Source organism: Canis aureus, chromosome 32 (assembly GCF_053574225.1).
Source record: "Canis aureus isolate CA01 chromosome 32, VMU_Caureus_v.1.0, whole genome shotgun sequence".
Taxonomy (NCBI): domain Eukaryota; kingdom Metazoa; phylum Chordata; class Mammalia; order Carnivora; family Canidae; genus Canis; species Canis aureus.
The window spans coordinates 12458562-12484906 of record NC_135642.1 but is presented as its reverse complement, the minus strand read 5'-3'; the positions used below and the strand labels follow the sequence as shown (position 1 = coordinate 12484906).

The window sequence follows — 26345 nt, the reverse complement described above, 5'->3', positions numbered from 1 at the left end:
TCTCCTCTATTTCTCTACCTTTGGAATTTACCTACCTTCTTTCACATTGCCCTTCTACCTGTAATCTTTCTCCTATGTCTCTGTTGGGCAAATTCTAACTTATTCTTATGTGCCTCTTCCTCTGGAAAACCTGTGCTGTACTTCCAGCTAGAATTATGATGTATTTCCACTGTTTCCTTTGTATTTGGCACATTTCATCATGTTTATCCTGGCAGGGCCTAGTTGTTTATTTTTGTATCCCAGAATTAAATGTTTGGCATATAGTAGGGGGCCAACAATCAGTATGGACCACTAAAAGAACATAAACTCAATTGTTTTTTTCCCCACTCGCACCACCACTGCTTAGTGTGCGCTGATCAAAGTCTACAGGTTAGGTATTAACAAGCCTGTCTCATTCATACTGAAGAAGCCTGAAAGTAAAAAGTCAGGGTTTATGCATACTCCAAAGAAATAGGAAATACATGACAGATATGTAATAAAAGTAACAGAAAGGAGAAAGCTTCCACCTGAACAGAAGTCAAAAGGCTAACCAGGCAGAAACGCAGGGCAAAAAAACAAGCAGTAAAAACATCCACAATATGGTAAAGGGAATTTATGAAAAGCCCACAGCTAACATCATACAATCGTGAAAGACTGAAAACTTTCCCCCTAAGCTATGAAAAGACAAAGATGCCCACTTTCACTCTGTTACTTCTATACAACACCGTAGTGGAATCACAATGAGATATCCAGAGTAACTGGACAGGAAGAGAAATAAAAAGGCACCCAATTGGAAAAGGAAGAAGTAAAATGGTCTCTAGTCTCAAATGACATGAAAAAATATACACATTCCACATGTATTTTAAGAATCCACACACAAAAAAACTATTAAGCTAATAAATTCAGCAAAATTGCAGGATAAAAAAAAATCAGTTGTAATTCTATACACTATCAATGAACAATCCAAAGACAAAATTAAGCAAACTATTCATTTTATTATTTGGGGGGTATTTTATTTTATTTTATTTTATTATTTTTAAAGATTTTATTTATTTATTCATGAGAGACACAGAGAGAAGGCAGAGACATAGGCCGAGGGAGAAGCAGGGTCCTCGCAGGGAGCCCGATGTGGGACTTGATCCCGGAACTCCGGGATCACGCCCAAGCCAAAGGCAGATGCTCAACCGCTGAGCCACCCAGGTGTCCCTGGGCATTTTAAATAGTATCAAAAAGAATAAGATACATGGGAATAAGTTTAACCAAGCAGGTATAAGACTCGTATACTATAAATAACAAAACACTGCTGGAAGAAATTAAAGATCTAAAAAAGATGGAAAAACATCCCATTTTGATGGATTGGAAGACTTAATAATGTTCATATGGTAATACTACCTAAAAATAACTTATAGATTCAATGCAATCCCTGTCAAATTCCTATCAGCCTCATAGGCAACAAAAGCAAAAACAAATGGGACTACATCAAACTTAGAAACTTTTGTGGATCAAAGGACACAATTAACAGAACAAAATGCAACCATGGAATGGGAAAAAATATTTGCAAATCATATATCTGATAAAGGGTTAACATCCAGAATATGTAAAGAACTATAATTCAACAACAAAAAAATAAAACCTGATTGAAAAATGCATAGGACTTGAACAGTTTTCTAAATGACATACAAAAAGCCAATAAGCAAAAAAAAAAAAAGCCAATAAGCAAATGAAAACATGTTCAATGTCACTAATCATCAGGGAAATGTAAACCAAAATTACAATGAAATAACACCTCATAGTTTTTTTTTCAAGAAAACTGAAAACTCCCAAAATAACAAGTGTTAGCAAAGATGTGGAGAAAATGGAACACTTGTGCATTGTTAACAGGATTGTAAATGGTGCAACTAGTATGGAAAACAGTATGGTGGTTACAAATTAAAAATAGAAGGGTGCCTGAGTGGCTCAGTCAGTTAAATGTCCAACTCTTGATTTTGGCTTAGGTTATGATCTCAGGGTCATGGGATTGAGCCCCATGTGGGGCTCTGTACTCAGCAGGGAATCTGCTTCTCTCCCTTTCTGCTCCTCCCTTTGCTCATGCACTCTCTTGTTCTTTCAAATAAATAAATCTTTAAAAAAATTAAAAATAGAAATACCATATGATTTAGCAATCCTATTTTTTTTATATATACCCCTAAGAATTGAATGCAGGGTCTTAAGATAGTCACACACCCTGTTCATAGCAGCACTATTGGTGATAGCCAAGTGGTGGAAGCAGCCCAAGTGTCTATCAGCAGGTGAATGGATAAACAAAATGTGGTGTTATGCATCCTTTAAAAAAAAAAGAGATCCCATACAAGAGATGAACCTTGAGGATGTTAAGCTAAGTGAAATGAGCCAATCATAAAAAGACAACTACTGTATGATTCCACTTATAGAAGATATTGTGATACTGTGATTTATAATATGTATTTGGTCTTCATTCCTGTTCTTGGCAGAGCTCCTAAGACCCTAGGGATTTCCTAAGTGATGAGAGTGATGAAGGTGTCTTTTGTTACTTCTAATACAATCCTTTCAACCACACCTGAGTTTGTTAATGAGGTGACTTTTGGAAAGCACTTAAGGATGGGCATTAATTGGCAAGGGGAATCAACTTTGTTAATAAGGGGTTGGAACTTTTAGCCCACTTACCAACTCAGGAGGGTTGTGACTAGGGAACTGGAGATTAAGTTTGTTGTTGTTGTTTTTAATATTTTTATGTATTTATTCACGAGAGATACACAGAGAGAGGCAGAAACACAGGCAGAGGGAAAAACAGACTTCCTATGGTTAGCCTGATGCGGGATTCAATCCCAAGGCCCTAGGATCACTACTTGAGCCACCCAGACACCTCCTGGAGATTAATTTAATAGCCAGTGGCCAATGGATTAATCAATCATGCCTAAGTAATGAACGACCCATAAAAATCCCAAATGGCTAGATTGGGAGTTTCTGGGTTGGTGAACAAAAAGGCATTCACATGCCAGGGCATGGCATACCCCAAACTCTACAGGGTCAGAGGCTCCTGTGCTCAGGACCCTTCAAGACTTTGCCCTATGTGTCTCTACATCTGGCTATTCATTCACTTCCTTTACTATTCTTTGTAATAAACCAATAATCTAGTAAGTAAACTGTTCTTAAATTCTGTGAGCCATTCCAGTAAATAACTGAACCCAAGGAAGGGGTTTTGGGAACCTCTGATTTATGGTTGGTCAGAAGTACAGGTGACAACTTAGACCTGTAATTGGCATTTGAAATGGGGCAGTCTTGTGGGACTGAGCCCTTAACCTGTGGGATCTGAGGCTAACTCTAGATAGATAGTGTCAGAATTGAGTTAAATTGTAGGACACTCAGCTGATGTTAGAATTGCTTGGTGTGGGGAAACTCCCCATACATTTAAGTACAGAGTATTCTGTGAAAAGTAAGTAAAGGAAAACAAAAAAAATTTTTTTCAGGTATTTAAAACAGTCAAACACATAGAAGCAAAGAGTAGGGGGCAGAGGGAAATAGGAAATTGCTATTTAATGGGTATAAAGTTTTAGTTACATGAGATGATGAAGTTCTAGAGATCTGCTGTATAACATTGTGTCTATAGTTAACTATACGGTACTGTACACATAAAAATTTGTTAAGGGGTAGATAACATGTTAAGTGCTCTTACTGCAATTAAAAAAAGAAACTAAAACTTGTGAATCAAAGGACACTATAAACAAAATATATAGACAACTTACAAAATGTGAGAAAATAGGGGTGCCTGTGTGGTTCAGCCAGTTAAGCGTCTGCCTTCAACTCAGATCATGATCACAGGGTCCTGGGATGAAGCCCTGCATTGGACTCCGTGCTCAGAGGGGAGTCGGCTTCTCCCGTTCCCTCTGCCCTTCCCCCCCTTATTATTTTATAAATAAATAAAATCTTCAAAAAATCCCAAAAAAGAAAATGGGAGAAAATATTTGCAAACATGTATCTGATAACATGTCTTATATCTAGAACATATGAAGAATTCTTATAATTCAACAACAAAAGACAAACAGCCCAATTTAAAAATTGGCAAAAGACTTGAATAGACATTTTTCCAAAGATATATAAATGGCCAGGAAGCACATGCAAAGATGCTTGAAGATACTCAATAGGGAAATGCAAACCAAAACCACAATGCAAGAACACTTCATTCCTACTAGGTTGGTTATAATCAAAACAACGGAAAATAACAAGTATTGGTGAGGATATGGAGATACTGAAACCCTTGTGCATTGCCAGGGGGAATGTAAAATGGCTCAGCCACTGTGAAAACAATTTGGTGATTCCTCAAAAAGTTAAACATAGAATTACCATATGACCCAGCAGTTCCACTCCTTAGTATATATACTTGGAAGAACTGAAAACGTGTATTCAAATATAAACTTATACACGAATGTTCATAACAGCACTCTTCACAATAGCAAAAAGTGGAAACAACCCAAATGCCCATCCAATGATGAATGGATAAACAAATGTAGTATACCCATATGGAATATCATTCAGTCATAAAAAGGAATGAAGTACTGGGGTGCCTGGGTGGCTCAGTGGCTCAGTCAGTTGGGTATCTCCCTTCGGCTCAGGTCATGATGCCAGGGTCCTGGGACAGAGCCCCACATCGGGCTCCCTGCTCAGTGGGGAGTTTGGTTCTCCCTCTGCCCCTCCTCCCACTTGTGTTCTCTTGTGCGTGTGTGCATAGTCTCTCTCAAATAAAAATCTTAAGAAAGAAAAAAAAAAGAAAAAGGAATGAAGTACTGATGCTATAAATTGGAACAAAGTACTGATATATGCTTAAAAATATGCTAAGCAAAAGAAGATAGACATAAAAGGTCACATATCGGGATGTGTGGGTGGCTCAGCGGTTAAGCGTCTGTCTTCAGCTCAGGGCGTGATCCTGGAGTCCGGGATCGAGTCCCACATTGAGCTCCTTGCATGGAGCCTGCTTTTCCCTCTGCCTGTATCTCTGCCTCTCTCTCGGTCTCTCATGAATAAATAATTTTTTTTAAAAAGTCACATATCATATGATTCCATTTATATGAAAAGTCCAGAACAGGCAAATCCATGCAGACAGAAAGTAGATTAATGGTCACCAGAGCTGGGAGGATGGGGAAATGGGAAGTAACTGTTTAATAGGTATGAGTTCCCTTTGGATGATGGAAATGTTTTGAAACTAGATAAGAGGCGATGCTTGCACAATTTTGTGAATACAATAGATGTCACTAAACTGTGTATCTTCATTGTACATTATATGAATTTTACCTCAATTTTTTTTAAAAAAGGTAAGAAAACCAGATACACAAGGTGTCAGAAAAAGATATATTTACAAACCAATATGTTCCCTAACTCTAGCTAGAGGGAGAGGAAAGAAGGAGGTAGCAAGTATAAGCAGATCCTTTAAGAACCTCACTCCTATAGAAACCCTGAGTACTAGCCCACAAGGTCAGATCCTACTCCATGGCCCATTCCTTTTCCACTTCAAGAAGCAATTGCTCCATTGGCCATAGTCCTCAGTCTTCTTGCCAATCATCCTGTGCCCAGGCAGGCATGGGTGAAAAGTACTCAAACCCTGGCCCTTTATAGCACAGAGCATGCAGGAACATCACAAGGTCCTGGGGCAAGGGGTCTTGTCGCACCAACCGGCACTCTGCACAGAGGGGGTCTATCTCTTGATTCACAACATCTGTTTCAGCTGCCTTCCCTGGTGCCAAGGTCATTGTGTCCAGATCCTGAGGGGTTGCCTCAACTGCTCCATCCATCTTCTGGGCAGATGCAGCCAACTCTTCTATGTGGTCCTTGCCCACCTCTGAGGAGGGAGCTGTAGAGTCTATGAGTCCTGGGGGCAGATCGCCCTCACAGAGATCTAGCACATCCAGACTCTGTTTGGCTTGGTGCTCTGCCACAAGGTCCCGAAGCAGTTCCTCATCTGTCTTGGGAATGTGGCCACCTCGTCCCCGGGAGGGGCCCCAGGCAACTGAGTTGTAGATGGGGTCATTGAGGATGGGGTGGCCCAGAAACTGGAGGTGAACTCGGATCTGGTGAGTGCGGCCCGTGAGAGGCCGGCATCTCACCACACTGGAGTGGCCATTGTAGCTTAGTCTCTGGAACACTGTCTCACAGGGCTTGCCCCGAGTATCTACACGGCACACTCCTACCTTGTAAGATACCACCAAGATGGGCTCCTTGCAGGTCACTTCCTCCGTGGGGAACTCCCCCTCAACCCGGCACACATACTCCTTCTCCAGCTACAAAGGAGAGTAAAGGGAGGAAGTCAGCACAAAGCCTAAACTCATTTCCAATATAATGATAAGAAATGCATCAGTATCAGATGGAAGAGGATTCGGGACACCTGAGTGGCTCAGTGGTTGAGCGTCTGCCTTCGGCTCAGGGCGTGATCCTGGAATCCCAGGATCAAGTCCCACATCAGGGTCCCTGCATGGAGCCTGCTTCTCCCTCTGCCTGGGTCTCTGCCAATCTCTCTCTCTCTGTGTCTCTCATGAATAAGTAAATAAAATCTTTAAAAAAAAAAAAGGATGGAAGAGGATTCAAACCCTAGCTCCACCATTTGCCAATTTCATGATTCTGGGTACAATACTAAGCCTCTTTAAATTCCATTAACTTGTCTAGCAAATGTTAAAATTAGAAAAGCGTTTACTTCACAGGACTATTATAAGGATTCCATAAGTTAGACTCTAATGTACTTGGTACTGAGCCTGGCAGAAAGTAAACACTCACTAAATGTATCACAATCAGATCCAGAATTACAAGTGTCAAGACGATAGTACTACCATTTAACCTTCTACCCAAGCCTCTTCCAACTTCATCCAGAATCTTTCTACTAAGTAGTCTGTCCCCATAAACTTAAAAAACTTGGTCATAAAAAAAAACAAACAAAACCAAAAAACACCTTGGTCAGCCTGTCAGCACTTTATTATTATTATTTTTTTAAGATTGTATTTATTTTATCATAAGGGGCACAGGCAGAGGGAGAAGCATGCTCCCCACCCACAGGGAACCCGATGTGGGACTCAATCCCCAGCTCCCAGGATCATACCCTGAGCCAAAGGCAGACCCTCAATCGCTGAGCTACCCAGGGGTTCCAGCCTGTCAGCACATAAAACTTCAAAACAGCAAACTACCAAGAGAGGCAGTGTAAAGGCCATCTCTAAAGATCTTTCGAAGCATAAGAGAAAATAACCTGTCCTTGGTGTTTTCAGTGTTGACCTTCCTGAGGATAGGAAGCTTGGCCAGATAACATGAAGGCCCACTTCAACAGAACTCAGTGACACACTTTTGATATAAAGCATTTGTGAGCCCAGGAATTGCCATGCAGGAGACAAAAGCCCAGCTCACCTGCCGGTCCCGAACTTGCTCATGAATTCTCTCTGAGACAGCCGCTGTCTTGGCAAACATGAGTACCCCCGAGGTAAGGCGGTCAAGCCGATGCAATGGGTGTAGCTCCTTGAGTTGGTGCTCCTTGCCCAGGATGAAGATGACAGTGTTGTGTCGGAAGCGGCCACAAGGATGGACAGGAATGGAAGAAGGCTTGTCTACAACCACCACATCCTCATTCTCAGCTAGCAGGCGGACAGGCTCTGCTGTGACTGGTGGCTCATGCCTGTGCACTCTGTTCCGCAAGAAGTCATTGTCCTGCAAATGACATAGGCAACTCATCAGCCCGGAGGCCAGCAACCTGTAATTAACTTCATACAACTTCCTGTTCCTTATTGATACAGAATGGTCATAGTACATCTTTAAGCAGAAAATGCAGTGTCCATATTATATTCATATTTTATAAAAATATTCATATTTTATAAAAATAGACACACAGGCAAAGAGCAGGTATTGAAAAAGTACTAGGAGGATATACACAAAAATGTTTTGGTGATATTTCTGGGTGGTGGGATTATGGATGTTTTTTGGTTTTATTTGTATTTTCTCTACAATAAAGTTATATTTTAAGGGTAAAGTTTTGGGTATCTGGGTACCACAGTTGGTTAACCATAAGCCTTCAGCTCGGGTTGTGATCCCAGGGTCCTGGGATTGAGCCTCACATTGGGCTCCCTGCTCAGCAAGAATCTCCTTCTCCCTCTCCTTGTTCATGCTAAAATGGACAGGAAAAACCTCCATAAAATCATCACTTATTGTGACCTTGAACAAACAATACCAAGCTGTAAGACAGACAGCTGGTCTCTAGATTTGGATTCACCACAGGCTCACTGTATGCCACTTAACTTCTCTGAGCCTCAGCTTCCTCTTCTGTAAAACATGTGGATTAGGCCAGACCTGTACTTCTCAAAACAGGGATGTTAGAGGGAATTCAAACCACTCATTTGCCAAATGCTGAAATCATCTTGTCTCCCGTCACAACAAAGTGTTAGTCTGTCACAGTTAGTAACTCTTAACTGTGACAGAATTTTAAAGGGTCAAAGCATTGTGCTAGACAATTCTAGTTTCTATACCTAACATTTCACAATTCTATCATATCAGGCTCTGTGATAAATAAAGTATTAGTTACAAGAACACAGGCTTTGGAGGTGACATCATTGCCTTACTTAAGTTTACCTTAGTTTTGTTTCCTCACAGGTAAAATGAGGTGGCAATACTTACCCCACAAGGCTGTCATTAGAATTTAATGTTAAGTACATAAAATGCTTACCTTTGTGCCAGCACACAGTAAGGAGACATAAATGACAAGCTCTATTATTCCTATTTGTACAGAGACCTACAATGCAACATAGCGATCAGTGCCAGTGCCACAAGGCAGTGCACAAAAGGAGCCTTAAGAATTGCAACTTCTGGGCAGCCCTGGTAGCTCAGCGGTTTAGCGCCGCCTTCAGCCCGGGGCCTGATTCTGGAGACCCGGGATCCAGTCCCATGTCGGGCTCCCTGCATGGAGTCTGCTTCTCCCTCTGCCTGTGTCTCTGCCGCTCTATTTTTCATTAATAAATAAATAAAATCTTAAAAAAAAAAAAGAATTCCAACTTCTGTCCCCTGGAAACAAGGAAGCCGCCTGGATGAAGCGGATGCGTGGGTTGAGTTTTGAAGCAGACACTACTTTTGCGGGGATGGGATAAGAGGAGTGGGCTAAAGTAAAAGCGAAAATGCTTCAGAATCACCTTGATTTTACTTCAGTACCTATGCCCTGTTAACTGTGAAAAGACCCCTGCCCCCTTTCCGCTTTGGGAAGGCCCCATTTACCTTGAGCATAATGCTGAGGTCCTGTACCGGCTCCTCGTTGAGGTGCAGGCGCCCCGCCCGGACTGCAGCCTCATAGTAGGACAGGGGCTGGGCTCGGAATTCGGTGCTGAAGACGTGCAGCAAGCTGTGCCCCACCCAGCGGCCTTTGCAGTAGGTCTGGAAGTCAAAGTAATAAGGCCGCACTTTGCGCAGGCCGCCCTCGAAGTAGTAGCTGGTCTCTGCAAAGTGCTCATCGCCGAAGCTCACCCCTGCCCGCCGCTTCTTCGGGGGTGGCACGACGCGCTCCCGGGTGGCGTCCCGTCGCTTCTTACGCTTGCCTGGGCCCGAAGCTGCAACCGAGGCCTGTTCCTCGCTCAGTGGGGTCTGCTTCCCGTCTTCCCGGGCCGGCTCCACTCCCCAGCCCACAGGCTTCCGGCTCCCGGCGGGTCGCTCGCCCCTCGCGTCGCCACTAGCGTCTCCGTTTTGTTGAGCCGGAGCCTTCAGCTCAGTCGCTGCCTCGGCCCCAGTCGAGAATGTTTCCGCCATCTGACCCCTACAACCACCCCAAGTCCTGGCAGGGCCGAGGCGACGGAGGGTGAGGCTCCCCTGCAGAAGAACTGGGAACCACCGGTGGCGGCCCAGCCACATGACAGCCGGGCCGCGGGTCCCGGGTCGCGATCTGAAGACGTCACCGGGCACCAGCCAATCAGCGAGCCCCAGAGGCGGGGACCGAGGGGAGGAGTGACGGAGGGAGTTGAATGAGTGGAGTTGAACGTGTTGAATTGTCAGTTGAGAGGCTGTGAGAGTAAGGCAGTGAGTTGAATTGAGAGACTGTGAGAATGACTTATCAAAAGTGTAGATTCCAATTTATTATTTAAAAAATAAAATAAAAAAATAAAATAAAATAAAATAAAATAAAATAAAATAAAATAAAATAAAATTACAAGTCTAAAAAAAAAAGTGTAGATTCCAGGGACTCCTGGGTGGCTCAGTGGTTGAGCGTCTGCCTTCGGCTCAGGTCTTGATCCTGGTGTCCTGGAATCGAGTCCCGCATCTGGCTCCCTGCATGAAGCCTGCTTCTCTCTCTACTTATGCCTCTCTCTCTTTCTGTGTCTCTCCTGAGTAAATAAATAAAATCTTTAAAAAAAAAAAAAGTGTAGATTCCGTGCAGGTATGCTGAAAGTCCCTTGGGTCTGGTAAAACAAAGGAGTTTTATTCAAAACAAATCATAATGAGGCTTGCTAAACTCTGACTATACTAAAAAAACATCTTGTATACATTAAAGGGGGAATATCCTATTCATTTATTTTTAAGATTTTGTTTACTCTTGAGAGACAGAGAGAGGCAGAGACACAGGCAGAAGGAGAAACAGGCTCCATGCCTGCAGGGAGCCAGATGTAGGACTTGAACCCTGGGACTCCAGGATCACACCTGGGCCAAAGGCAGACACTGAAATCACTGAGCCACCCAGGCATCCCTAAAGGGGCAATATCATAGTCTGTAACTTATAACTCAATGAAGCTGTTATATTTGTATCTAAACATACACACATACCCCAGAAACAATGTCTTCACACCTATCATTCCTGAGGATTAGAAAGCTCCCATTTGCCTTCCTTATGCTCCTGTCCCCTTAAAAAGGGAAGTAGACCAGAAGATGTATTTGTCAGATCTCTTAAATGCAAAATACAAAACCAACTCTGATTAACTTCATCGGAGAGGCAATTATTGAAAGGATATCAATGCTTCATAGAATACATAAGAAAGCTGGAGAACAGGCTCAGAAACAGAGCCAAATCAAGAGAAGATAAGGCCTCAGAACCAGACACATGACAAAATATGAACTTTATTTTATGATTTTGTTTATTTATTCATGAGAGACACATAAAGAGGGAAAGACATAGGCAGAGGGAGAAGCAGGTTCCCTGCAGGGAGCCCGATGCAGGACTCATTCCCAGACCCAGACCCGGACCTGGGATCACACCCTGAGTCTAAGACAGATGCTCAATGGCTGAGTCACCCAGGTGTCCTGACAAAGGATAAATTTTAAAAGAATGTTTTCCTAATGTGTCTGAAGCACAGACAAGGAATGATTTAACAGAATGTTCTAGAGAGGAAGTCCTTGTGGGATTGTATAAAGCTTTGCTACTCAAAATGCAGTTTCTGGATTAGCAACATGGAAAACACCTGGCAACTTCTTGGAACTAGAATCTTCTGCCTTCTTCCCTCTTGACCTACCGAATGAGAATCTGTTTTTAAACAATATCCCAAGATGATATGTCTGCATATTAACATTTGAGAAGCACTGGTATAGACCATGTAGACAGTTGTACTTTTTTGAATATCCAGCATCTTCTCAACACTCTTCTTTTGTGTGAGGAATTTCCCACATTATAAGACGTTGAAACCAGAAACTGGCCTTCCCAGATTCCGTGGCAGCTTGGGCATTCATCACTTGGGCTCCATTGATCAATCAGGGCCTTCAGTTCAGAGGCACACAGCAGAGGAAGCAGGTACAATGTAGAACCCATGTGTGACAACACAGCATTGGAAACATCTGATTTGGAGGGCTAACAGGAGGGGCAATTCTTGTGTCTAGTGGCCAGTCAGCAATGCCAGCTGCAGTATCTATGTTTAAAGGCATTGGGGTAGGGCAGCCCCAGTGGCTCAGCAGGTTAGCGCCGCCTTCAGCCCAGGATGTGATCCTGGAGACCTGGGATCGAGTTTCATGTCAAGCTCCTTGCATGGAGCCTGTTTCTCCCTCTGCCTGTGTCTCTGCCTCTCTCTCCCTCTGTATCTCTCATGAATAAATAAATATAATCTTTAAAAAAAAGGCATTGGGGTATGAGCCTGGGTGGCTCAGCAGTCCTGAGCAGTCCCTCCGTGAGGTTTAGATACCATTCCTGGCTATATAGACCCAGACTCTGGCCCATCTTAAGATTCTGTTAACTACTTAATATCCTTTAATCCTGTGCTGTACAATAGAGTAACCATTTGTCACATGTGGCTGTTTAAAATAAATTAAGTAAAATTAAAGAAAAATTAGGGCAGCCCAGGTGGCTCGGCGGTTTAGCACTGTCTTCAGCCCAGGGCGTGATCCTGGAGACCCGGGATCAAGTCCCACATCGGGTTCCCTGCATGGAGCCTGCTTCTCCCTCTGCCTGTGTCTCTGCCTCTCTCTCTCCCCTCTCTGTGTTTCTCATGAATAAATAAATAAAATCTTTAAAAACAAAAATTAAAGAAAAATTAAAAGTAGTTCTTCAGTTGCACCAAACTGCATTTCAAGTGCTCAACAGCCACATGAAATTAGTGGCTCCTTATTGGACGCTCAGGTACAGAAAATTTCTATCACCACAGAAAGTTCTATTGGACAGAGTGGCTTTCATCAATTTCTTTTACTGCTTAAACTGGTTATATGAATTCTATTGTTTGAACTTAGAACTCCAACTAATTTCTTGTGATAAGGATTTAAGTCTTTATTGTAAGAAGAATGGGAAATCATCAGACTTTGTGTGTGTGTGTGTGTGTGTGTGTGTGTGTGATCTGATCTCCACTTGCAAAAGATCACCTTTGTTGCAACATGAAGGAACTGAGGAGGGAATCGCAAGTTCTAGTTCCCATTCAGTGTGGTTTGACCATGAGAGTTCTAATTCAAACATTCACATACCAAATGAATTTTGAACATTTGCCAGACATCATTTGGCTCTGGAGACAAAGAGGTAAGAAAGACATGGTTCCTGATCTTTTTTTTTTTTTTTTTTTTTTTTTAAGATTTTATTTATTTGGGCAGCCTGGGTGGCTCAGCAGTTTAGCACCACCTTCAGCCCAGGCTGTGATCCTAGAGACAGGGGATCGAGTCCCACATGGGGCTCCCTGCATGGAGCCCGCTTCTCCCTCTGCCTGTGTCTCTGAGAGACACACACAGAGAGAGAGAGGCAGAGAGCCTTAATGAAGGCCTATTCTGGTCAAGCATACAAATAAAAAACATGTTTGTGCTAGGTTACACTGTGATTAAAGCAGAGTTTGAAATAGATGGATACTGCTGCCCTCATGTGGCTTCCCTATATGAACAATCCTTGGAGAGTAGATCACCATAGCTTTGCAAGTCCAGCATCTGGTTTTTCTTTTTCTCTTTTTTTTATTTTTTAAGATTTTATTTATTTATTCATGAGAGACACACAGAGGCAGAGACACAGGCAGAGGGAGGAGCAGGCCCCATGCAGGGAGCCTGATAGGGGACTTGATCTTGGATCCTGGGATCAGGCCCTGAGCCAAAGGCGTAGATGCTCAACCACTGAGCCACTCAGGCATCCCAGGATCTGGTTTCAATTTATTCAGCACACACACTAATTAAACTCAGAGGACATTGGTAAATCTGTAAGAGTGCAATTTGATAATTTACAACTGTAACTTGAAGTCAGAAAATTTATTCCATTTTATATCAGCAAATACTTGTACCTACTGTTAAAGAACCCTCATCCTTGTTCAAGATATTTGAGAGGCCACATTTGAAATCAAGACTTTCTTTGGGGAGCAGATGAGAGAAAAGGGTGTAAGTGAATTGAAAGGTCATGAAGTAGCTTGATGAAGCACCACCCTTAACCCTATGACAATGACCTTTTCTATGAATCAGATGCTGCAAGATTCATGTCTCTAGTTCTGGTGGCAGAACTGTAGACTTGACCTCCAGCCCCCTACTTATTCTCTATGAATAAGCACTGAAAAAATCGTGGCTGTTATTTGCTCCTTTGCTTTCTAATCTTCTTGCTTTCCACTTCCTTCTGCTTGCATATGCTCTCTAAGGATGGTTAAGGACGGTTATAAATATGAACAGTGGAGTTCCTCATAGTTCGCTTTTACACAGTGGTAGTTAATACCATCAGAGCCACGGTTATTGGCTTTGGACACATCCAACGGCTACAGCCTCAGTCAAGTTATGTCTACTGATGGTTGGCTAATGTCTTTAGTTACATGTTTCTTTGGGAGAGAGTAACCGCCCCTGGAAATTGGGGGTGGAGTGTGGGGGAGGAAGGATTGCATCATAGAGATACCACAAGCCCCGAAAGATATCAAAAGTAACCATATTTTTTTTTAAGTGGGCTCCATGTGCAGTGTGCAGCCCAAAGCAGGGCTCAAACTCACAACCCTGAGATCAAGATCTGAGCTGAGATCAAGAGTTATACCCTTAACTGACAGGATCACCGAGGCGCCCCAAAAGTAATTTCCTTAAAAAAAAAAAAAAAAAGTCTGACACACTTCCTTTCCACCCTCTCCTTTATGTGCACTGGCCACACTTGTCATATCTTCTATAACTCTTTGCTATTATTGTAAAATTGTCTGCCCTATGGCGCACCCTCCGTTTAGCTGTAAAGAGCTCTGGGACCCATACCAACTCTTACCTGTCTTGAATTCCTGCTTAACACAACGCCTAGAACACAGCAGGAGGGGCTCTTGCTTATTGACTAAGAGAAAGCTCATGACTTGGCTAATGGAACCTGGGTCTCCGGTAAGAGTAGCAAGAGTAGTCTCCTCCATCTGAGCCGCCGGAGTGCTCTAATTTGGGTAGCAAAGGGGTGAAATTTTCAGACAAAACACCAACCTAGGGGATAGTCAAGCAGGTGAATTTTCTCAGGGAAAAAAGAAAATTCAAAGGCCTTAGCAACTGGGCTTCCCTCTCGGAGAAGGTGAGGGGCGGAGGACGCTGTCCTCGCGCCAAGACTGCTCAGGCGCTAGTGGAATCCACCTGTCCCAGGGAAGGAGGGGGCCCAGGGCACGTGACTCCACTGTCTCCCCCCCCCCCCCCGCGCCCACCCCCGCGACAAGTCCCGCCTACCTCTCTCGCTCACTCAGCTCCTCACTTCCTTACCGGGCCGGGCTCCTGTCAACCAATCCACGCACAGAACATCGCCAGGTTGGGCGGTGGTTGGAGGACTCCGGGATCCGTCACTCGGAGACTCCGCCCCTCCAGCTTCCCAGCCTTCAGCGACGGAACTGAGCCGAGCGCTGGTGAGCAGCTGGACAGGCGGTTGCGGTAGGTGAGGAGGGGCAGGGCTGCCCAACGACTTAGATCCCCGGCCCGGGTTCCATCCCGGGATACCACAGAGGGGCCTCGGGGCCTCACTCATCCCGTCCAGCCAGTCCTTGAGGCCAGAGTGACTGAGGCCCGGGTCTGGACACCGGGGTTCCCTGCGTTCTTTGGACTTCCTAGGGAGAAGCGGGGGAGGCCCGGGGCTTCGGGCGAGCAAAGTTGTGCTTTGGGGGGGTTCAAACGACTTCGGAAAGGGGCTGGAGGGTCGTTGTGGATCCTGGCATCAATTCATTCAGGGCCACTGTGACATATCTGTCCCTTTTTACTTCTGGGCCCTTGCGCTGTCTGGGCTCTCGCTCCTAGAATTATTCAGACCTTACCCCAGGCAGCCTTCATAATCTCAAAGGTCTCTCCTGAAAGAAGGTGTCAACCCATCCTGTAAGAGTATATGAAAGCCTCAGGCAGTGTAGTATTGAATAAGAACTTGCATTTTGGAGTGGCTCAGGTCTGGTTTCCAGTTAAGGAATCACCATATATCAGCCAAGTACCCTTGACTTGTTACCCTTCTGATCCTCAGTTCCTTCATCTGTAAACTGATGGAAATATCTCTTTCGGTGTTTCTAACTCTTAAAATAAGAACTTATAAAATAGGGACGCCTGGGTGGCACAGTGGTTGAGCATCTGCCGTCCACTCGGTTGTCATCCAGGGGTCTTGGGATCGAGTCCCGCATCAGACTCCCCACCAGGAGCCTGCTTCTCCCTCTGCCTATGTCTCTGCCTCTTTCTCTGTGTCTCTCATGAGTAAAGAAAATCTTAAAAAAAAAAAAGAATTTATAAAATAAGAATAAGGTATAAAGCCCAGCTTCTACATGTAATGAGCACATGGGCTTTACATATGACATTACTTTCTCACAGTTTTCACCAAGAAGCAGTTTTATTATCCTCCTGTATTTGGAACTCTGCAAGGCCTTTAAGTCTATGTCTTATTGAAGACAGATTTTAATTGGCTTGGACAGAATCGTTGCATTTTGGAGATCTTTGGAGAAAAGTGCAGAATTGTTGTCTCCATTGGAAATGTCTTAAAAATTGTGTATGTTAAAACATACTTAAGATTGGCCATTTAACCAGTTTTATTTTTTTTAAGATTTTATTTATTCATGAGAAACACAGAGAGGAGAGAGAGAGAGAGGCAGAGACACAGGCAGAGGGAGAAGCAGGCTCCATGCGGGGAGCCTGACGTGGGACTCAATCCCAGGTCTCCAGGATCACGCCCTGGGCTGAAGGCGGCGCTAAACCGCTGCGCCCCACCCCCACCCCCCACCCCCCCCACCCCCGGGCTGCCCTTAACCAGTTTTAAATGTGCAGTTCAGTGACACTCATATGGTTGTGAGACCATCAGGATCATCCATCTCTAGAACTTCCCAAACTGAAACTCCGTACTCATTAAACGATAACTCCCATTCTCTCCTCTGCCAAACCCCTGGCAACAACCGTTCTAGTTTCCGACTCTATGAATTTGACTGCAGTAGGTACTTCATATAAGTGGAATCATTCGATATTTGTCGTTTTGTGTCTTGCTTGTAGATATTTCATTTTTAAAAGAACTTTATTATGAAAACAATTTGAGTGCAGAGCCAGAAGAGGAATACAACTATGCTTTTATAATCTTTATATCTGTAACACAGGACTCTAATAAAAGACATTTTAAATTTAGAGAAACTTCTTGAAAGCCTGTTACCTTCCTTCATTGGGTAAACAAATATCTGAGTACTGTATACTAATACTATATCCTTAAAGCCAGTCCTTACATTTCTGTTTTTCAGCTCAGATTCCAAATGAAAATGTTTGAGAGCATTGACTCTACAACCACAAGATCTGGCCCTGATCTTTGGGCTGAAATCTGCTCCTGTTTACCAAAACCTGACCAAGAAGATGGTGCCAATAATGCCTTCTCAGACTCCTTTATGGATTCATACCCTGCGGGTACAGGCCACAGGGAAGCCCCAGATTTTGCTGTTCAGCCAGCTACAAAGCCTTGGGCTCCCTTGCAGGATTCAGAAGTGTATTTAGCATCTCTAGGTAAGTTATATGGCTTTTCTTTTTATTGAATCAGAAGTTGGTGGCTTTAAGGAAACATGTTGAAGTTCTGTTACATCAGCTGGTTTCTATTCTTAATTATTACTGTTTTTTTTGTCTTCACCATATTTATTGTTGGATCTACTAGGTGGGTATTTCAGGTTGATTGTTGGGAAGGAGCACCCTTTTCTTTTTCTTTAAGATTTTACTTTATTTTTTTTTTAAGATTTTATTTATTTATTCATGAGAGACACACAGAGAGAGGCAGAGACACAGGCAGAGGGAGAAGCAGGCACCATGCAGGGAGCCCAATGTGGGACTCGATCCTGGGACTCCAGGATCATGCCCTGAGCCAAAGGCAGACGCTCAACCGCTGAGCCACCCAGGCATCCCAGGATTTTACTTTGTAATCTCTACACCCATCGTGGGGCTTGAACTCACAACCCCGAGATCAAGAGTTGCATGGTCTACTGACTGAGCTAGCCAGGTGCCCCAGGAGCACCCTTTTCCTTGTATTTTCCTTAAAACTGTCTTTGTTACCTCCTGCCTTTACTGTTTCATCTGAATTCTGCTTCATTTCTTGGCATTCTGTAGAAGCCTCCTGCCTACTATTGATAGCGCATATATTCAGAGAACCCCAAAGTGTCAGACATTATGTCATCTGAAAGAAAAGGTCATGGCCCCCGAGCTGCACATGGAATTCTGATAAAACCTTTGTATTGAAAAACTACTGTACTAAAAAACTTATATTAAATAGATTGATTGTTGGACTAGGAACTTTTTTTTTAAGATTATTTATTTATTCATGAGAGACACAGAGAGGCAGAGACATAGGTAGAGGGAGAAGCAGACTCCTAGTAGGGAGCCCAATGTGGGACTCGATCCCAGGACCCCAGGATCACACTCTGAGCCAGAGGCAGATGCTCAACCGCTGAGCCACCCAGGTGTCCCAGAATGGGAGCATGTTGACATAAAATTCATTCTACCTCGTTAGTCATTCCGCTGCGCCACCCAGGGATCCCTAGTCATTTAATTTTTTTTTAGTCATTTAACTTTTAAAATATTTCCTCAAAACATCTGTCCTGTGCCCTTAAGTGTCAGTATTTAGAGAGACTCCAAATACAGGAAAAAGATTCAGATTGTCCCATGCAAAGGGAAAGAAAAATATCAGTCTAGGGCAGTGATTGCTTTAGAATTGTGGTATCCTTTTACTAAACATCCATGAGACCCATCTATGTGTCATAAAACAAAACCTGGGAATAATTATTTGAGGAAGAAAAGAATAGAATAGAGTTTTCATGATCGCTAACTAATACCTTGGAAGAACAAAGGGAATTTTGTTAATGATATACTGGAGGAAAAAGATATGAGAAAAACACAAGTGGAATGATGGGTAACAAGAAACTTACAGGTGTAATGTGAAATTTGTCAAGAAGCCCCCAAAGTTAGGATAGTAATACTTGCAGCCATGGCCAAGGAGGTTGACAATTCAGTTCTGTGGCAGTCAGAACATCTGCTTAATGATGATAAGAAGAAGACACAACAACAATCTGAGAAAACTGGAGAACCAGATCCTACGCTTGTTGGGTACCCTGTGCCCAGAGGTTGTTAGAAACTTTAATGGATTTGGTGGTGATTTGATTGGTGAAGATTGGTTCGGAAAGTTAAAACTCCACTGATCTTTTCTAAAATCAGCTAAGAAGATGTTTAAGGGGCACCTGGCTGGCTCAGTCAGAGCATGCAATTCTTGATCTCGGGGTTGCAAGCTTGAATCCTATGCTAAGTATAGAGATTACTTAAAATCTTTAAAATTAAAAAAAATTATGCTTAAAATTTCATTTCTAAGGAATGAATAAGAGCCATTTCTTTTTTTTTTAATTTTTATTTATTTATGATGGTCACACACAGAGAGAGAGAGAGAGAGAGAGAAGGGCAGAGACATAGGCAGAGGGAGAAGCAGGCTCCATGCACCGGGAGCCCGATGTGGGATTCGATCCCGGGTCTCTAGGATCGCGCCCTGGGCCAAAGGCAAGCGCCAAACCGCTGCGCCACCCAGGGATCCCGAATAAGAGCCATTTCTGTGGCTGTGGCAGAGCCTGGGAGGCAATGGCAGGCAGATTTGGAGTATGCAAATTTTCTTTTTCTTTTTTTTTAAAGATTTATTCATGAGAGACATAGAGAGAGGCAGAGACACAGGCAGAGAGGGAGACAGGCTCTCCGTGGGGAGCCCAACTCGGACCGATCCCAGGACCCCGGGATCACTACCCAAGCCAAAGGCAGATGCTCAACCACTGAGCCACGCAGGTGTCCCTGGAGTATGCAAATTTTCTGTTGCCTGTTTCTGCCTGCCCAACTTAGATCACACCCAGTTAAGTACTGAGCACACAGAAAAAGGAAGACTTTTTCCAGCCCAAAAGAGTGCCTTCCACCTTTAGAACCAAGGCCAGTGTAAAGATTGTTTTTATTGCCAGATAGACCTGTATCAAAAAGGGGTGGCTTAATTGGTTGAGCATCTAACTCTTGATTTTGGCTCAGGTCGTGATCGCAAGGTCATAAGACTGAGCCCCTGGTTGGGCTCTGCATTTGGTGGGGGAGTCTGCTTCAGGTTCTCTCTCTCTTTCCTTCAACCCCCCCCCCCAAATGCACACACATGCTCTCTAATAAATAATTTTTTTAAAGTTTTTTTTTAAGGTTTTTTAAAAAATATTTTATTTATTTATTCATAGACACATAGAGAGAGAGGCAAAGACACAGACAGAGGGAGAAGGAGGCTCCATGCAGGGAGCCCGATGTGGGACTTGATCCCGGGTCTCCAGGATCACACCCCAGGCTGCAGGCGGTGCCAAACCGCTATGCCACCGGGGCTGCCTTAATAAATAATCTTTTAAAAAAAAGTATCCACTACAAGCAACAATTAAAAACTTAGCCAGCACAATATGAATCCACATAATTCTCTTCATATCCTCAAGGAGGTAAAAACTCCTCAAATATTTAACACTTATCAACTACAGGCTTTTTGCATGGGTGAACTGATGATAACTTGCAGCAACAAAAGGTAGTAGTTATTTTGATATATGAGTACAAGCTGATGTGGCTTCTTTAGAAATGAAAGCAGGATTGCAAATCATAAAGTTTCAATTGGGTCTGGGCTTGATATTCACCCCTCTCCAAAAGGCCATTCTTTACCCATTTACTATCATTGAAGACAAGGCTACATTAAAGCAGAAGGCAAATGGTGATACCCTTCCTTCTCTTCTTCAGTTGTTCCACACTTACACTTAAATGTAAAGAAGAGTAATTAAACATCTATCATCAGTAAGCCATGTGCACCATTCTCACTGGGATTAGAAGATGTTTGTTTTTTAAAGTTTTTTTAAAAGATTTATTTATTCATGAGAGAGAGAGAGAGAGAAAGAGAGGCAGAGACACAGGCAGAGGGAGAAAGAGGCCCCTCTCAGGGAGCCCGACATGGGACTCGACCTCAGATCCCAGGATCACACCCCGAGCTTCCAAAGGCAGACGCTCAACCGCTGAGCCACTCAGGCGTCCCAAAGATTTTATTTATTTATTCATGAGCGACATGGAGAGAGATAGAGAGGCAGAGACATACGCAGAGGGAGAAGCAGGCTCCATGCAGGGAACCCGATATAGGACTCGATCCCAGGACCGTGGGATCACGCCCTGAGCCAAAGGCAGATGCTCAACTGCTGAGCCACCCAGACGTCCCAAGATGTTGGTTTTTATTAGGTTCCAACATCCAGGCCACAAGTTGAGTAACTTTAAAAAATGTTGGGAGATTGCTTTTCTTTAATCAAGAATTTAGGGGATCCCTGGGTGGCTCAGCAGTTTAGCGCCTGCCTTTGGCTCAGGGCATGATCCAGAGGTCCCGGGATCGAGTCCCACGTCGGGCTCCTGGCATGGAGCCTGCTTCTCCCTCCGCCTGTGTCTCTGCCTCTCTCTCTATCATGAATAAATAAATAAAATCTTAAAAAATAAAAAGAATTTAATTACACATAGAGATCTTAAAGGTCTCTTATTATTGAGTTCTCATTAAGCCAATTTTATTATTTTTTTTTTTATTTTTATTTTTTTCATTAAGCCAATTTTAATGTCTAATGAACCATTAGATCTTTCATCATTTTCTCTAATTCTTTCTCATGAGATTTGGAAACTACTTCATGTCACTGTAACAAAAAGAAAAACCATTTACTCCTCAGAGAGACTATTTTCAAAGAGGTGACACGTGTGTCAAGCCAGGGAAAACAAGTTATGCCTTTGAGAGATACCTGCTGGCTTCTGCGATTTCAAAGAAAATGTGCCATTGATTTATTTATGAGAGCCTATGGCTTTTCCCCTTTCTGGGGTTAAACATGTATTTGATACAATACAGAGTTAAGACTGGGGAAGGTAAAAGAAAAATGTATGTTCCCTCTACCTGTCCTTAAATAAAAAAAATGAGCTCTTTTGCAGGGAGTGTGGATGTACTCATCAGTGAGAGAATTTTTAAGTTGTCATCTTGCATTTTAGATTTAGTTTCATATCATACTCACTTTCCTTGTTAAGCTTCTTCTCTTCTCTTTAGAGAAGAAACTGAGAAGAATCAAAGGTTTAAATCAGGAAGTGACTTCCAAGGACATGCTTCGAACCTTGGCCCAAGCCAAGAAGGAATGCTGGGATCGGTTCCTCCAGGAGAAGTTAGCATCAGAGTTCTTTGTGGATGGACTTGATTCTGATGAGAGGTAATTGGTTCTCAATCCAGACAGCACTTCTCTTTCTCAAAGGAATTCGGGGAGAGTGACATTTGAGTCCAGAAATTGGTCAATATTAACATCAGCTTATCTGAGCTCAAAATAATCGTTTTTAATAAGGTTGCTCTACTTCATCTTGGTGCAGTAGCAGATTTTGATAATTATTATTTTTGCAAAAAAGCAAATACTCAAAAAAAAAAAAAGCAAATACTCGATCAATATCTTGATCACAGATTGAACAGAACTGAGGAGAAAGCACTGTCTTCATTTCTAAGTATACAGTGTGTTTGGGAAAGTAGTAGCCAATCAGCAACTAGAAGTGTGTCTTACCTGTGACTCGCCAGTGCCTTACAGAATTTCTGCCATACTGTAGGTATTCAAATCTGTATAGACTAAATGAATGAATTTCTTAAGCATCTACTGTGTGAAGACCCTGCCCATGATATAATGAGGCTGGGGTGCTGGGAAGATGTAAGGAAGTTTTAGGCCCCTTCCCCGCCCTTTTTTTTGTCCCCACAACTATCTGAGGAAAGATGACAAATATATATAAGGACACACCTAACAAAAGAAAGCAGTATAAGAAAAAATCTGAGTGAGTGGAAGTGATAAAACATGCTTTGGGAGTTGAGGGACCATTGAACTCTCTGTGGGCTCTGGTGTTTGTGTCAAAGAAGGCAGGACTCGAACCGTATGTGTAGGTGGGATGGATACAGAGAGGAAGAGGAGAGGAGAGGGGGAGAGGGCCTTCTGCCACAAAGAGCGGGATGGTGCTTGACACCTGGGAAAGTGACTCTGCCGCTTACTGGTTGTTCTTGAGGAAGTAACCTGGGTGTGCTTCAGTTCCCTCCTCTGTAAAGCAGGAATAGGAGCTCTTCCCTCTTTGGGTTGTTGTGAGGGTTAAATAAGTTACTGTGTGTGAAGAGCTTAGAACAGACCTGGCACCTGGTAAGTACTATGTAACTGTTAGCCATTCATATTAGTCCTAAGGGAATTTTAAAGTTCAGTAAGAAATCATTCAAAATAAAAACATTAGTGAGGGAAGTAAAAGCCTGAATTCTAACTAAAGGTCTTAGGGAAACATCACCTAAGTTTGCAACATATCATTAACATTGATTTTAGGAGTCCCATGATGTAAAATAAAGATATGGCTGCTGAAATCAGGGACAGTAGGTGAATAAAGCTTAATAGTTACATTTTACTTCTTAATTTGCAAAGCATTTTCACTTACATTAGCTTAAATATTGCATCAGCATGTCCCCTAGATTCTTCAGAAATCGGTGTGGCATCTAAGGGCAGGCTAACTGCCTACCCTCTGAGGCCTCAGCAAATAATACACTGTTTTCTCTTTTCTGTCTCTAAAGACGCAGCCCAGTTGAACCTTAAATCACCCCAAACACAAAAGACTTGAAGATGCCCACCTTCCCAACCCACCAGTAATTTGGTATTCTCTTCTCTCTCCTGTTGAATGTTTGCCTCCTTTCCAATACTGTGAAGAAAAGACAACATTTTGTCCTGCATAATTCTCAAGTAGGAATTCTTTTTCTTTTGAAACCAGATCAGCACCAAGGCACGAGTTAATGTTTCTGTGTGTTTATCAATACCTAAAATGATGTGAGGTTTCCTTTTCTATAGAAGCAAGCTGAAACAATTATATGAAAAGTGTGCTAGATGAAGATGAAATGCACCTGGAGTACCTTAGGCCTCTGAGCTGTGCACACTTGTTCCCCTGAGCTGCCATCTGTGGGAACGCTTCTATAAGCATCATTACAAGTACACCAGAAACAGTAGATATGCATTTATTTGCAGATTCCAAAGTTTGTTTTAAACAGAAGCCATTTTATAGTGGAATTGTGTGATTCTTCATGTATGTGAAGGCCAGGTGGGTGACCCTCCTCCTGGCATGCTTTTGGCAGAGGAGTAATGGGCTGAGAAATCCTACTGTCTACAACACAATTCCCCCAGTTTTGGGTGTCTAAAATCTGCTGGTGACGACTACGGTTTAAGACTTTGGGCTATTGAAAAGCACAGAGTAAGGTTTACATTACTTGTTGTCATTTATAGTTTACTATGAACATCTCATAAGCTTTAGAGTGGTAGGTCTTGGGTACTTAAGGAAGATAGGAGGGGGCACTTTCCCCCACCACACAGATCCAAACCAAAAAAGAGCCCTCTGGCATAGTGACTATTTCTTTGTGGGAGAAATTGCTGTGCAGATGTTTCCATCTTGGGAGACTTGCTATAGGATGAAGTAATCAAACAAAAAACCCCCCAAAAAATGATGCTTAGTGTAACTAAGTGTTGTAAGTATAATCTAGTCTCAGATTGCCTCAGGTATAGGAGATTTCAAGATGCTCACTAATAATTTGCTATATTAAAAATAAATAATAATAATAATAATTTGCTATATATTTGAATGTTTCCTCCCTCGGACAATTTCCTCTCTAGTTTTGAGGGGAAAAAAAAGACAGAACTGAGGCATAAGCTCTTCAGTTATTCTCACCAAGCCTTCAGAGGCTGTGCATTTGAAGGGGGCCTGGTGCTGCTTATAGCCAGAGTGCCCACTAGGGGGTAAATTATGCTGCTGAGCTGCCAGGATGCACAGCTGTCCGAGGAGTATCGTCATTCTCCCCCGTTAGCAGTGAAAAACAATTGTAGGAAGAAACTGGTGGTGGGCGGGAAGGCAGCATTTGAGTAACTGAGATAATCATTAAGTAATTAATCAGCCGGGTCTGATGCAGCCACCCTTTCCTCCTGCTCTCTCCTAGCACCTTGGAACATTTCAAGAGGTGGCTCCAGCCAGATAAAGTAGCCATCAGTACAGAGGAGGTCCAGTATCTGATTCCTCCAGAATCCCAGGTTGAAAAGCCAGCAGCCGGGGACAAGCCAGCGGCAACGGAACAATAAATTACACACACACACACACACACACACACACACAGACACACACACGCTGAGCAGCTGTCTTGGGTCCAGAGGGAACAGCGGAGAGCTCGTCAGAGCAACAAGGAGAAATCTAGGGAGGAGGGGAAGCCCACCCTCCCACTCAACAAAGCAAACAGCTGTGGGCCCCCTGAGGACTTGCTTGGGGCTGGCATGTGTGACTGTTGTGGATAAAGTGACTGACCCAGTGCATGCTGGATCAAGATACTGCTTTCCTCTGCATCTCACAGCTTGCCTGAGCTCTGTTGCTGCAGGTGAGAAGTCCGCAAAGAATCTTGTGAAGCAGCAAGTACAAAAGTATTTGCAGAAACTGTGGGTACCCTTGTGTATAATATATAAGCTAAGTGAGCCATATTTTTTCTTGCCTCTTCTGGATGTTCCTGCCTGTGTTCCCTGCATTCCCTTGGTTAATTGTCAGGGGTGAGTGGGGCCAAGGAAAAGAGAATCAAATCTGCCTCCTTGGATCCACACCCCATGTGGGGCTTCTCTAAGTTTGTAATAAATATAGGGCCTTTAGGGAAAGAGGCTGCACTTTTCCTTTGTCTGATTTGTTCCTCATGGAGAAAATGGACAAAAGTATGAAAACTTGGGTGTTTGTGTATATATATATATTTTTGGCTTCATGCATGGCTTCTCCCCTAACTTCCTCTTGCACTTAAAAAGAGCCAGGCTTCAAATTAGACTTGTAAATACAGTGTTGCTATTTGACACCACTCCTGAATAGTTCCAAGCTTGCTTGTGGCAGCTTTCCTGGCGGAGCCTGTGCTTCCCTCCTTTATCATGTTCTTGTTCAGTAAATGTTGTTCATATAAAACTTGTCTCATCATAATAGCAGTGCGTGTTGTGCTCTTGGCCTGCTTTCCCCCTCAGAGAGATGCTCCCAGGCACTATAGAGGTAAAGACATGTGCGTGACAATGTAGGAGAGCTGATACCTTTGCCAGCCTTCTATTTTTAACATGCACGCTGTGACAAGCCAGGCCTCAGTGCTCTTAGGGTAGGATTCTGTGGCTGTGGCTCTATGGAGCTTCTTGCTGGGTAATAGGTTTCAAATCCCTAATGATGAGCAGGGTGACCATAAAAATCTGCAGAGAACATGTGCTCCTATCTAAATCAAGTATTTGCCTTGTCTGAAAGGATAGGAATCAACCAGATAATTCTATATACTTGCTAAATTATACAAAGGGGAGTTGGCAGGGAGATAATTTCCAGACATACTTTCCTTTTTTAAAATTGATTAATGGTGTTAGCTTTATTCCTCCTGCTTTTTAACAGTAAGGTAGCTTTGACAGAGAGTGACCCTCTGTGTTCCCTAAACACTTTGAGGAAGCCAGACACTGACAATCATCTGGGCC

General features: G+C 43.1%; 2 protein-coding genes across 6 annotated transcripts; one reads left to right on the top strand and one right to left on the bottom strand.

Annotated features, from left to right (window-relative positions):
* Positions 1-954: 954 nt before the first annotated feature.
* RPUSD2 (RNA pseudouridine synthase domain containing 2) lies at positions 955-9889 on the bottom strand. Its single transcript, XM_077880641.1, has 3 exons — positions 9223-9889; positions 7375-7671; positions 955-6266 (listed from the first exon to the last, which is right to left on the bottom strand). The coding sequence occupies exons 1-3, from the start codon at positions 9847-9849 to the stop codon at positions 5532-5534; spliced, it is 1659 nt and encodes a 552-aa protein (XP_077736767.1). The 5' UTR covers positions 9850-9889; the 3' UTR covers positions 955-5531.
* A 5192-nt stretch (positions 9890-15081) lies between these two features.
* On the top strand, positions 15082-25821 carry CCDC32 (coiled-coil domain containing 32). Of its 5 annotated transcripts, none has more exons than XM_077880639.1 (4): positions 15082-15231; positions 17057-17307; positions 21887-22043; positions 24818-25821. In XM_077880639.1, the coding sequence occupies exons 2-4, from the start codon at positions 17064-17066 to the stop codon at positions 24954-24956; spliced, it is 540 nt and encodes a 179-aa protein (XP_077736765.1). In that variant the 5' UTR covers positions 15082-15231; positions 17057-17063; the 3' UTR covers positions 24957-25821. The 5 variants fall into 5 exon arrangements, with proteins under 5 accessions (XP_077736765.1, XP_077736764.1, XP_077736762.1 ...); XM_077880638.1 differs by having other exon boundaries at positions 15092-15206; positions 17052-17307; XM_077880636.1 differs by having other exon boundaries at positions 15099-15231; positions 17052-17307.
* Positions 25822-26345: the final 524 nt, after the last annotated feature.

Bases quoted from the DNA above. Each gene is read 5' to 3' on its own strand.
- RPUSD2 (XM_077880641.1), bottom strand. From the start codon at position 9,849: ATGTGGCTGGGCCGCCACCGGTGGTTCCCAGTTCTTCTGCAGGGGAGC. The intron at 7,672-9,222 runs GTAAATGGGGCC...TGTCATTTGCAG, and splicing joins ACCTCAGCATTATGCTCAAG to GACAATGACTTCTTGCGGAA. The intron at 6,267-7,374 runs GTGAGCTGGGCT...TCTCCTTTGTAG, and splicing joins AGCAAGTTCGGGACCGGCAG to CTGGAGAAGGAGTATGTGTG.
- CCDC32 (XM_077880639.1), top strand. From the start codon at position 17,064: ATGAAAATGTTTGAGAGCATTGACTCTACAACCACAAGATCTGGCCCT. The intron at 17,308-21,886 runs GTAAGTTATATG...TCTTCTCTTTAG, and splicing joins AGTGTATTTAGCATCTCTAG to AGAAGAAACTGAGAAGAATC. The intron at 22,044-24,817 runs GTAATTGGTTCT...GCTCTCTCCTAG, and splicing joins GGACTTGATTCTGATGAGAG to CACCTTGGAACATTTCAAGA.